Source organism: Typha latifolia, chromosome 8, assembly GCF_019914945.1.
Source record: "Typha latifolia isolate L0001 chromosome 8, TyphaL0001v2, whole genome shotgun sequence".
Classification (NCBI taxonomy): domain Eukaryota; kingdom Viridiplantae; phylum Streptophyta; class Magnoliopsida; order Poales; family Typhaceae; genus Typha; species Typha latifolia.
Window position 1 is genome coordinate 1,769,327 of NC_133093.1, and position 13,105 is coordinate 1,782,431.

A 13,105-nucleotide genomic window follows, 5' to 3' on the forward strand; every position below is an offset into this window, starting at 1 on the left:
ATTACAAACTTTTATGCCCAAAATAATAATAATAATAATAAATTATTAGATGAAACTTTTCTGCAGTAATAAATATTAAAATGTCATAATTATTCTTCTCCCTCCATTAAATTTATTCACCCTATTATATTCTTTAAATTTAAAATAAGATATACTTTCATCCTCTTTTATTTTTTTCTATTTATAAGATCAATGTACATATCTTTAAATATAAGATCATGGAAGAAATTTTTTTAATCATTTTAAAAATATGGGTAGAAGATTCATGTGTACTCAAACAATATGATTATTAATACTACATGAGTATTATGATAATTTGTAACTTTTTTTAATTAGGTTGGATTGAAAAACTAACGGTTTCACATTAGTTTAAACTATAGGAAAAAATAATATAAATAAAAATTCAGAGGTAGTTTAATTTTAGGCATAACTACATGGGACACTTTATAATTTATCCTAATAATAATAATAAATGATGTTATTACTAACATCCTAAAAAATTAGAAAATAATAATAATAATAATAATAAAATAATAACAATGATAAATAGTAAATAAATATGATAGTGATAATAATAGTATAGTGTTAGTAAAAAAATAATAAAACTACTCATTATAAACATAAATAGATGAATATAATAAAGGTAAAAATAAAATAAATGAATAGATGAATATATAATGTTAGTGATGTGGTAATAATCCTTCTTACAATAGTAGGTACTTTATGTTGATTTAAGTGGCATTGATACTTTCTAAGTTTCATTTTGGTTGTTTAATCATTTTTTATCTATTATTATTATATATATTGTAAATATTTATGTTTATCCATACGCAAATATTTTAATACCCTTTTAAAATTTATAATCATAATCTAATAACTATAATAGTCAGTTTTCATACTCGATACTTATTTTTCTGTACCAATTCCAAAACCACCACATTACCTAACAAAAGGACATATTAGTCCAAAAGATTAAATTATATATTCTTTTCTTCTATTAAAGATTTCTCTTCTACGGATATGATTGTGATAGATATTATTATGCCTTAAATATAAGAAATATAATTTAATAATAGACAATTTAAATTTGATTCTTTAGTTATATAGGAGATAGACTTCAATTTGAATTTGATTCTCGGTCTCTATCGATTATCAAGTTTTATTAAATCAATCTGAAACTAATAAAATATATATGTAAGTAATTAAAAAATAATTAAAGAGATAGAATTTAATTAAATGTTCATCAACTTAATTATAAAAAATATCAATACCATTATTCTGATGTATATACATTACTCTAAAGCTAATGATATATATATATATATATATATGTCTTTTAATTGCCAAAATATAACATGGGTAATATATTTTAAAAATAAATAATTACCTATTATACAGATAATATCTTTTATTTTATTTTATTTTTTTATATTTTTATTATACTTGAGGATCTTAAATCCCATTAAACCGATTAATAAATAGTTACCCCTACCGCATGGAAGAAGCGTTCTTATCTATATAGTTTTGACCTCTTGAAAATAAATAAATAATTACCCAATCATCTCACTCTCTATCTCTAAGACCATTCTCCCTCTCTTCTTTTAGTTTTCTCTCCTCTCTCAACCTGTGATATAAAATCTTGCTTGTTTAAATCTACGATGTATGATTTTTGATAATTAATTCTAATTTTTAGTGATCATCGAAGTTAATCCTTCCATCTTAGTGACTTTCGAGACGAAACCTTTCAGCATCTTTCGGGGTGAGCTCTCCTAAATCTGTGATCTTATTTCTTTAAAACTTAAAATTAAAAGCCCAAATAATACTAAATATATAACCTAGGATTTACTCTCAAGCCCTTGTATGCCTTCTCTAAGAATATTATTAAAAGTTTGTAAAACAAACTCTAGAAAAACATATCTACGCTCGTGCATTTGAATGTCACTTAGTGCGTTCGAACTCAATCCGGTGAAAACTCCTTCCGAATCATTTGTATTTTTAAGTAGTTTGAATCATCTTCTAACACATGACAAAAAAAAAACTTGTCATATGAGTTCTAACCCTGCGGTAGACATGATCATTAGGCTCAACCCGTCCAAATCTGGTTTAAACCCGCTCGGTTTAATCTGCCCAAGTCAGCCCGAGCCCAAGATGGTAGTGGATGATATGGGCTAAATCTTTGCCCGCCTGGCCGTGCCCGAGAGCTCGAATACACTACTCTCATCTATGGCTCAACTCATAATGCATGCATACCCTTATAAATTTTTTAGTCCCATATTAAATATTTAGTAAACTATATATCAATATATAAATATGTTCTCATGAAAGATAACTAAAATATCTTCATATAAGCTCATTAAACCCAACCTATTGGGCTAGTAGCCAGTAACGTGCTAGAATATTCTAGCTTGGCCTAAATCGGCCCGACCCGAGTGATTAATGGGTTAGGCTGTGAACAAATATTTAAGCTAACCGATAACGTCTACCGTGCGGGTTGTAGTTCTAATCATTGCACTAAATTTTTTATATCTGTTTTCTTCTTGCAAACCTATAAAATTAAAATCCTTCATTTCAAAAAACTTTAATATTTTTTATTAAATATCTCTTAACTTTGTTCTTAAGTTCATACATAAAATTTAAACATGTTACCAGAATAAAATTATGTTTATCGTATAATTTGTCAATTATAAGAGTACAAGAAAAACCTTACCGTTCTTAGATTCCAAGACAAGCATATGCATGACACGAGAAACTATAATGCTCAATTCCTTTCTTTAGAAGATTAAAGTAAAATTAACTTTCTATGAAGGAGCTTAATTTCTAGACAGGTAATTAAAACAAAATGAATGAGCTTTCACCAATTTATAACAACAATCTAGCAATTAGATATAAATTAAACAATGCCCTTGAATTATTAACATACAAGCAACTATAGCTGGATTTTATATTAATACATCCTTGCACAAACAACCACAGTAGTTTATATGCCATATCCACTTCAATAGTAAGTAAGCAATATAAAATAAGGAAGACAAACATTGTTGGTTAATCCAAATGATTAGTAGCTATAGTCAGTTAAATTAACATTGTTGGTTAATCCAAATTTAGGTCATTCGTACCTAATATTTAATTATAACCTTAATTAAGGTCTACTCTTCGATAAGAAGTATACAATCTGAAACTAAGCAAAGAATCTAGAACTCTGTATTTAACTTTCTTTGTTGATCAAGAGCTTGGAAATCAATAACAAGGAAGATCAACAGCAACCAATAACTATCTAAGCGTATTGATAAGCAAAACAAACATCTTAAAACTACTCCTCAAAAACAGATTTTAATTGTATTGCATTGCATATGTATATTTCGACAGTGTTAACTTCTGGCTTTTGGGATCTATGAATATGGGCATAGAAGATGATGATATATTAAGGATTTTAGAACATAATCTTGTCACTTGCTACGCTTAATAGTTTTTTTTTTTAAATAAAGTTTTACAAATTATACCATACATTTTATTTATTTTATGATTCATGAGTCCTTGAGGTTATTGTAATCCGACTCCTACTTTTTCAGAGGGGAGGCACAGAGGAGGAAAAATAATGGTGAGGGTATTTTAATAATTTGATCGATATCAGTTAGTCAAAATAACGTCAGGATGTTAAACAAGAATTATAGAGGAAAATGAGGAGTTAGGTTATAAAATTTCATGAAAAAAAATTAAGAAATCTACATAACTTTTTAGTAAGCCTTAGATAATGGGAGAAAACTAAGGAGAATATTTTGGTAATTATATGATCATCAAAAGTCAGCTAGTGATCTAAGTGCCTGCCCAAGTTCTTCTCCTGCCATGGATTAACTTAACTACAAGTTGACATCACAATGTTCACATAAGCAGAAACACAAAGGTTTTTGTTACTCTGTTAATGTCACAGCCAGCTTATGGAGAGCATATAATCTATGAAACAGATTGAAGAATATCTTCTGAAACAACAGTAGTAGCTTCTACTATATGGGCTCTTCAACTACCAAACTTTTCTTTTGAAAACAAGGCAATGGAGAGCTAAAAGAACAGCTTGAACTTAAAATGAGATGTTTCTATGCCCTCTGTGTATTATTGTCTATTAATTAACTATCCTCTTCTCCAGCTCCACAGCAGCAGTCTTGTATCCTGGAGGACTTTGAACCTCTCCATCCTTCTCTGCAGCCTCTTAAGCTTACCCTTCACCCCTCAGCACATTGCTTCTGAGTCTCCTAATTCAATAAGATAGAAATTGAATCTAAAGAACAGGAAGAAGCAACCAACAAAGAGGAAAAGGATCTGGCTCTGTTTTCCATATAAGAATTGGACGCCGACAAGCCCAAACAAGAACATCCCTTTCTAAGAACTAGGACATCAAAGTCTTATTAATTCAAAAGAAAGTATAAAACTCTAAATTTTAACTAAAAAATCTAAGAAATAAACTACAAATCTTACATAGTTCAGAGAGGATCTAAATATAATTACTAATTTTAATTAATACATAGAAGAAAAAAATTAGAATTAGGATGTTTCATAAACGTGGAAATTAACTGTTAAATAATACTTGCAGCTAGAGCCCACGCGACTCACGATTTGCACAATAACCCACGTGGATAAAGATCACCGTCCAATCCACGTGTCAGGAGACCAACAGAAGGCCTAAAAATTAAATCATTAACTAAAAGTAATTACCTTTTCCCATTCAAAATTAAATTAATAAAAATAAATTAAATTAAAAAAAGGATCATGAGATTGGAGCAATCACAATCCGAACTACGCAAATCTCAAAAGAATTTACAACATTAAATTACACACGTCTGTGGATTTATAAATTGCCAACCAATTAGTTATAAAAATAATTTTTATCTATTAGTAAATTAAAGGGTATATAAGACATTTCACATATGTCACTAGATTAAGTTTTTCTTATTACTTATCCTTATAATTGTTTCCTTAATAATAGGAGTGCCAAGATTTATTATTATTTTTTTATTTTTTATAAAAAAAAATTAGATAGCTAAGAGAGAGAAATAAAATACGACTTATTTGCCCTTATAATTTAAAAAAATGATTGACACTTTCGATTAATTTTATTTAGTATTATTTAATCTTAACTCTTCGATTAGGAGAGAGAAATTAATAATTCTTATTGAATCATTTAGTTTATATATTACACTTAGACTCATTTTTACATAGACCCCTTTATTTATTTTATTTTAATATATTACCCACTTTAACTACCAAAAACATTTCAAATGCCTATTTTGTTAATTATTTGTTAGATTTTTTTTTCGTTGAAAAAAAAATACTCTAGATATCACTTTACCCTTATTTTAAAAGAAAAAAAGTTGAGATTAAAATAATTATTTAACGAATTTTCAGGTTAGAGGGTCACCATCTTATTGTAAAAAATTATATATTTTTTTAATGTTTCTCACGTGTACGAAGATGAAAATAGTCTTTACTCTATTTCAATTAATTTCGTAATTATATAGTTCATCATATCTACCAAAGACACGCTATTGGACCTTTATCCGTTGGTCTTGCGAAGTGTGGACATTATTTTAGAGACTCAATGACTTGGAAGCTTGGGTAGGAAAATTTGCATATAAGACCTTGACTTTTAACAAAATTATAGTTTACATATTATATTTTTACTATTTATATAAATTGAGCATGTACCGACAATACACTGCTGTTAGATCTGTTAGCTAAACTTAATCAAATCTCTGAGTTAAATTAACAATACTATACTAACTCAACCCAATCCAAACAAACTAAACCCAACATATATTAAGGGCATTTTAGTTATTTAAAAAATAAAATATTCTAATAATGTTAGTTTAAATTAATAAGTATAAATCATAATTTCATTAAGGGGCAGAGTGTTATATACAAATTTTCTTATTGCGAGTTATAAATATTAAAAATAAAAGGTGTGAATTAGAAGCACAAAATAAAAAATAGCTAAGGTGTTAAATGCAAATTTTCCTATAAGCAAGAATTTTCCGCCAGCCGTTTAATTATTTACATATGAACCACCCAGTGCTTCACGAATTACTTTTGGACTTGGTCATTGTAGTCAAGCTTAGAATAAATAATCACAAAACTAGTCGTAATCTTAGATTATTTGTTACTCTATTTGCAACCACCCCCCCTTAGCCTGTGCCATCAATTGAGTGATAGTTATATTAGAATTGCCGACTATTACTTATCTCTTATTATAAAGCCTTAATTACAATTAGGAATTTTAAAAATAAAATCACTATTAATATTCTTTGAAGAATAAATTAGTAACTGTGTTAATGTAATTATTATAATAATAAGACCCAAAAAGAAAAGAAAAAAGAAGAGTATTCCTGAGTGTTTGCCAAGTCAAAAAGTCTTTCCTTTCTTCCTTCTTTCTTCTTCTTCTTCGAGGTACCAACTCTTTGTCGCTTCCTCTTTGGAGCTTCTTGTTTTTTTCTCCATTGACTTCAACTCCAATTCCGACGACTTCCACCGTGCGGTGGCCGACAACCCACCTCCTTCGTCTCCTCCATCTCCCCCAACCTCTTTCCATTTCCACGCGTACGTAGCTGGATAACCCACTTCTTATCATTTAGCCCAGCATGAGGACAACTCCCTCACGTTTCTTGGATCCTCTTCTCCCTTGTATAAAACTAGCTGCCCTTCTATCTCGCCGGGAGTCCCGAACCTAGCTTCCACCCCCTCATGCAAAATTAAGTATCGTTTGCCTCGTCATGGAATCATCGGCGGGGATGGATCTATCCTCCTCGTCGCTCAATCTCGATCTCAAGATCGGCGTGAGCTCGCGATTACCGGCGAAACTTTCCGTAAGTACTCTCAGCTCACTCATATGTTTTGATTCCTAAGTAGTCGATCAGTTCGCAGAGTTAGCTAGTATATATATATATATATATATATATGTATATGTATTTATATATGATTTAGGTTGGCGTTCTTGAAGCGGAGCTCAAACGAGCGAGCGAAGAGAACAGGAGACTGCATGAAATGCTCGCCACCATGATCGCGAACTACACCAACCTCCAAGGCCAGGTACATAGTTTGACGGCCGCCTTGTCGTCGGACGGCAGCTCGGTTTCACCGACGAAGAAGTGGAAGAAGATAGAGAGCCTCGCCGCCGCCGGTGAAGGTGATACTAATGGGTGCTCAAACAAGCAAGCAAGAAGGAAAGAGAAAGATTGCAAACCAAAGGCTTTAAAAATCTGTGTCAGAAGTGATCCATCTGATCCAAACCTTGTGAGTTTTCTGGACTTTGCATCTTGTGATGCAACTTTTCCTTATCAAATCTTTTAACTCAGTGGAATTAATTGTGTGTGTGTTTGTGGGGTTTTAGGTGGTCAGAGATGGTTATCAATGGAGAAAATATGGTCAAAAAGTGACTAGAGATAATCCATGTCCCAGAGCTTACTTTAGATGCTCCTTTGCTCCTGCATGCCCTGTAAAGAAGAAGGTAAAAATAGAGATCTAGCACAAAATGATCTTAAAATGTTTTTAAAGTTTGAGATCTAGAGAAGGAGAGAATCAATTTTTAAGAGATTTTACATAATTATAACTATAAACTTTTCAAATTTAAAAACCATAATTAATTTCTACTATATTTCTCAAGATGTTGTAGTTGCTACCAAAATTATTTGGTTTAAAAAAAAAAATTGGGATTCAGTCAGCTAAATCTAAACTTATATTAAGAAGATAAAACTATTTTTTCTTTGTATTGTTTAAAATGGCTCTAGAACTATCTAATGTTACCCAAGGGATTAATATTCATAGTACAAGAAAAGAAAATATATTTTTTGCAAGAAAAGATTAATGATATATATTTTGCACAATAAACTTTAAGAAAAAAAAATCTTTTGGTTATTTACATACATTAGTTAATTATAACACCACCAATTAGAAATATTCTTTCAAAATATATAATAGTTTAAATATTTTCAATGATAATTATGTAAATTTACTTTTAAAACTATGTATGAGTAATCATTACGGACGACGACAACAACAACAACAACAACGGTAGAAACTTATTAAAAACTAAAGACGAAAATTATTGGTTAAAGTTAAGACTATTGATATTTCTAATTTTAATATTTATTTTGAACCACAATAAGATAAAGTATTTATTAATTATAAAGGTAAAATTCGAAATCAATTAAATCCGAAACTACATCAACTTATCCTATCTTATCTGAAAATCAGACAGTGTCATAGTGTAATCTAACTAGGTGATCATATCTTCTTCACATAGGTGCAAAGAAATGCTGAAGATAATACAATTTTAGTAGCAACATATGAAGGTGAGCACAACCATGGCCATTCTTAGCAAGAAGGCACCAGTGGATCCAGCCCTAGGAGCTCAATCTCTCAAGGATCATCTTTGGCTAAGAATAACAACATTACACTCGATCTCGTGCCATTGGAATCACAACAACAAGAATTGCAAAGGAGTTTGACGCAGCAAATGGCTTTGTCATTAGCTAAAAATCCAAGGTTCAAATCCGCCATAGCTATAGCCATCTCAGGTCAAAATCATCAGTGAAAGATGTATACACTTTTATCCTTATTTATATATATATATATAAACTAGTTCCACCTCGGACGCATTGTGATTAAGAGTTAGCTAAAACTTTTAACATAATTGTCTGGATAAAATCAATTTTGCATAAAACAAGAATTGTTAGTTTGAATTATTCTTATACTAAAATAGAGATCTAAATCCAATAAATTTTGGGTAAGTACTGTTCCATCTCAAGCGAAAACTTTAAATCAAATAATCAAGGAAGTATATGGAAGAGAAAATATAATTGCATCACACTTTTTAGGGAACAGAGGGTTTACTCATTTCCAACAAATAGAGGCATAGAGAACCAATTAAACATCACCCAGACATTGTATACAACTGTTCAAAGGCTATAAGCCAGCAGCACATGCTGACTGAGAGAATCTATCTTGAGGAAGATGCCATGCTAAGTTAGTAGGTTTCTGACACACCCACATCTCTGTCTCTCTCTCTCTCCTCTTCTTAAACTTTGCACTGTCCTTTTCCTTTGAATCCCATGATTACTACCATAGTTTCCCTTGGATCCATTCCTCTACTTTCCTATCCTTTCCCACCCTTCTTTGGCAAGTCCCTCATCTTTGTTGTTGGAGTAGTACTCTTTGGAATCTTCTTGTTCCTCTTCTTCTATCACCATTTCCTCTTGCCCACTCCACTCATCCACCTTGCACTGTTGGTAGTACTTAAGTGCTACAATCAGCATGAACACTGCAAAATATGATGAGTTTTGATGAGAGAATTCTAAGTAGATTAGTGGTGATGTCATTAGAGTTATGCTGAATTACCGGCCCATATACGAGCGATGGGTGAGGAGATGTTCCAAACGAGGGTGAAGACAGCGACGGCGACTGCTTTCTTGTGGGTGCATGAGTCCCACCCATCTCTAAATCTCTCTAACCAAAACTTACCTATTATAAAAGAAAGCAACGTAGATGTATTAACTCACCAATTGCACTAAAAGTTTAAGCTGATAAATAAAAGTTTTATATTTTGAATGACAAATAGGTCTAATAGGATTCAAATTCGATCTTCAGTTATCTCATCAATTACTCTAATAGAATAAGCTGATAGAAAATGATAGCTTTTATCTTTTTTTTCCTTTTTCACTCCTAGCTACTTCAATTCATGGATATTTCTAAAACCACCCAAGAACTAATTTAGAGAAAAATCAAGAGATTTAATTTACCATATCTGGCCAGCCAAGTAGAATGGGAAGAGCAGGCTTTTGGTATGGTGAACACTCCAAAGAACACTGCAGCAGCCACAAGTACATTAGAGCAGTCACTGTAGTATGTTATCTTCCCCTTTCTTTTTTAACTGTATGGTAAATTGGAAAGTAGTGACATTTTGTGCTCTATTCTACTACCAACCTAGTTTGGCCAGTGTCCACAGTGTGATGGAGCTACCACTCTTGGCCATGGCAAATAAAAACAATGCCAACTGCAAGACCCACATGTCCCTCTCTTAGTAAAAAAAAGTCTCCAAGTTTGGTAATTGGTAATCATAGTGGAAATAAAATTTAAGCCATGGCTAAGAGTTATAATTACCTTCATGGTAGTTGCAGGGTCCCCTGAGAAGAGGGATCTGAGCTTTAATAGTATCTCATTTATGTAAGGAAAGAGAAGCCTTAGAAACCAGATTGCTAATTCCTCTCCCACTTCCCAGTCATCAAATTCTATACCTGATCCTCTGTTTAGTTGAAGTAATTTTATGAGGTAAAATAAGGAAACTTTTGATCCTTATCTACTATGATTTCATGAAGAAGTTGGATGATTACTTGTGAAGAATGGACTTGTAAGTGAAAATTAATGCCAGATACACAAGGCCCAGATAGGATGTTGCTGAAACTAAGCTGCAGAGTGAGAATTGAAAAGAATATTAGTAATACTCTTGAGAAAAGAATTATAATAGGAATTTAATTCTTGACCTGAAGTTGAGATCTTTGGCATAGGAAGAGGAGATCATTAAGAATGTGCCGGCGCCGAAGAAGAATACTGATTTCGATATGTCTCTCCACATTACCAAATCCACTGAGAAATTCAGCAGAGGACTCCCATTATCAAAGAAGTGGAAGCTAAAACTACTGAATTATCTGAACAATTGAAATTCAGTTTGAAGACAAACCAATGCTCTGCAATCTGTTGCTTTGGTTCCAAGATAAGCCACACTCTTCCTCATCCAATTCAGCTGGTGATAAGATGAAACAAAGCAATACTAAATGAGAATTGTGATTATTAGAAGGCTAAATTCAAAAGGAGAAAGAACTAACCTTGAGGTGGCCTTATTGGTTTTAGATTTCTTGCCTTGTGATCTAAGGCTTGCACTGGCTTCTTTTCTACTTGAAATCAAGATTTGGTGGAATTAGTATTCAAGAAATAACATAGCTAGAGGAAGAACAAAAGGAAAGCACCAGTTTTGAGCTTACCTATAGTTGGTTCTGGATTCATTGCCACTTGATTTATCTCTACTTCTGACAACATGGGTATCTCATAATCCTGCTCAATTCTCTTCTCCTCTTCTACATTCTTTTCTTCTTCTACTACTAGATCAATTTCCTCATCATCAAAACTCTTCTCTGCCTCCTCTATCTCAACCTCAACCTCTTCCTTTCCCCTATCACCATTGGCAATACTTTCTTCGACTTTCGCAAAATGCTCAACCGGAGTTCTCCGCGAGTTTGCCGATTCTTCTTTAGCCTTCTTCATCTGAATTGGGCTTTTCGCGATCAAATCATTAACCGCCGCCGTCTCTGGCACTCTTCCACTCCTCCTACTCTGCCTCTTCTCACCATTAAAGGGCTTAATTCCTCCCTTTACTTCATCCATCTTTGTCTTAGTATCTCTCACTAGTCTTCCCACCATCTTGTTTCTAGTTGAAGTGCTCTTCCTTGTGCTGCTCTGCATCTCTCACAACTCTCTGCTCTCCAACCTCCCCTGTTTCTTTCTTTAGCTGCTGTTTGAAGGAATGCAGCAATGAGTGGAAGGAGGAGTGAGTTTGAAGTCTCCTCCTTTTTTCTCTTTCCAATCTCTACTACTCTCTAACCATCTCTCTGCTTTTAGTTCAAAGGTGATGAGAGAAGAGGTGGTGGGGTTGGTAGATTTGAAGGAGCAAGAGGGGATTATTTTTTATGGATTAAAAGTCCTTGCTTTATAATTGGTTCATGACCATCTCCAATCCGTAGTGCATGTTATTATATTGGACTCAATGCAATTCCACAGTGATTGAATGATATATATTATTGGTTTTACTTAACAAAAGATTATGGGATATCTAACATAATATCAGAGTTTATTTAAAGATTACCGGTTAAAACCTCAATAATATGTTTTTATTCTCGTTCTCTATTATCTATTCCAGTCGGGCTTCATGTCGGTCAATCAAGCACTTCTACTCTCTCGTTTTATTTTTGTGTGCGATAAAATCATCAAATTTATATGATCAATGCGTTAATGTGTATATAATAGCACGTCTGAACTAAGTTGCAGAGATCATCTGCATAAAACCGGGCTCTCATATTTCAATTGGCGTATTAAAAGCATGATATATATTATTGCTTGTTGTTAGCCCAACAACTTATCTAAAGCTCCACTTATGAGAAGGAAGCAAAGGAAATCGGATAATCTGGACACAAACACATGGGAATCTAATTCACGTACATAATTAGGCTCCACGAAACTCCTACATTCAGGGCAGCAGAGGATCTTCCCCGAGCTTCTTTTAGGTAAAGAGGGAGGTCTCGTCCTTCCCTTTTTCTTTTCTTTTCACTTTATAGATTTTAGATCTTTTGCGGTGGAATTTTGTTGAACCACGTGAGACTGCTATGAACTGAGAGGGGGTTCCTCTTGATAGATCTCTCTGAGTTTAAGAGATTGGGCACATACACCATTGATGAAAGATTAAATTTTAAGGCTATTAATTACACTTAGCACTGCTAAATTATTACTGCTTAACCTTTTTCTTTATTATCTACATAGATCTCTTAAACTATATATAAAACAAAAAAAAAAAATCCACATTAACCTCTAAATTCTCAGAGGTCTATGCGAGTGCATGTAGAAAATAATGATAGTTGAAGAAGACTAAGTGTGATTTGATCCTAAGAGGTAAGTAGTAGTAGCAAAGTGCACGTTTTTCAAGAACACATGTAATATAGATATTGAGTCGTTTCTTGTTGGAGAGTAGGTAACCTGGAGGAAAGCAATTGCAAAGGCTTGGAATTTTCTCAGGTTAGGCGAGATTTCCTAACTGACTCCTTTGTTGGGTAGTCAAGTGTTGTGGTTTATAATAATAGATATCAGGTTAATTTATATGAATAATTTTGGGGTTCAAACTTATATAGTCTTCTTTTGGGCTTTTTGCATGGATATCCCTTTAAAGTTCCTTATTTGCTGAGTACCCCTTCAAATGAAAGAAATGTGGGGAAACAAAAATAAGGATAGGGCCTTGATTCCCACCTGAAGACTCCCTATCTCCCCTCCAAATCTCCCAAGAATTTCTCCCAACTGAAGG

The 13,105-nt window shown here is 32.6% G+C and overlaps 2 protein-coding genes across 3 annotated transcripts; one reads left to right on the top strand and one right to left on the bottom strand.

Annotated features, from left to right (window-relative positions):
* The first annotated feature begins 6,618 nt into the window (after nt 1–6,618).
* On the top strand, nt 6,619–8,638 carry LOC140794172 (WRKY transcription factor WRKY28-like). Of its 2 annotated transcripts, none has more exons than XM_073146079.1 (4): nt 6,619–6,851; nt 6,970–7,278; nt 7,376–7,492; nt 8,288–8,638. In XM_073146079.1, exons 1-4 carry the CDS (start codon nt 6,759–6,761, stop codon nt 8,360–8,362), a joined length of 594 nt encoding a protein of 197 aa, XP_073002180.1. In that variant the 5' UTR covers nt 6,619–6,758; the 3' UTR covers nt 8,363–8,638. The 2 variants fall into 2 exon arrangements, with proteins under 2 accessions (XP_073002180.1, XP_073002181.1); XM_073146080.1 differs by having other exon boundaries at nt 6,991–7,278.
* Nucleotides 8,639–8,854: 216 nt separating this feature from the next.
* Nucleotides 8,855–11,661, bottom strand: LOC140794171 (uncharacterized). The gene is made up of 10 exons (XM_073146077.1): nt 11,022–11,661; nt 10,866–10,931; nt 10,721–10,783; nt 10,524–10,626; nt 10,374–10,448; nt 10,144–10,285; nt 9,967–10,036; nt 9,783–9,848; nt 9,382–9,504; nt 8,855–9,304 (listed from the first exon to the last, which is right to left on the bottom strand). The coding sequence occupies exons 1-10, from the start codon at nt 11,497–11,499 to the stop codon at nt 9,132–9,134; spliced, it is 1,359 nt and encodes a 452-aa protein (XP_073002178.1). The 5' UTR covers nt 11,500–11,661; the 3' UTR covers nt 8,855–9,131.
* Nucleotides 11,662–13,105: the final 1,444 nt, after the last annotated feature.

Excerpts from the sequence above, each read along its gene's own strand:
- LOC140794172 (XM_073146079.1), top strand. The coding sequence starts at position 6,759 with ATGGAATCATCGGCGGGGATGGATCTATCCTCCTCGTCGCTCAATCTC. Across the intron at positions 6,852-6,969 it reads GATTACCGGCGAAACTTTCC|GTTGGCGTTCTTGAAGCGGA; the intron begins GTAAGTACTCTC and ends TATATGATTTAG. Across the intron at positions 7,493-8,287 it reads CATGCCCTGTAAAGAAGAAG|GTGCAAAGAAATGCTGAAGA; the intron begins GTAAAAATAGAG and ends TTCTTCACATAG.
- LOC140794171 (XM_073146077.1), bottom strand. The coding sequence starts at position 11,499 with ATGCAGAGCAGCACAAGGAAGAGCACTTCAACTAGAAACAAGATGGTG. Across the intron at positions 10,037-10,143 it reads ACCCTGCAACTACCATGAAG|TTGGCATTGTTTTTATTTGC; the intron begins GTAATTATAACT and ends TGGGTCTTGCAG. Across the intron at positions 9,505-9,782 it reads TACTTGGCTGGCCAGATATG|GTAAGTTTTGGTTAGAGAGA; the intron begins GTAAATTAAATC and ends CTTTTATAATAG.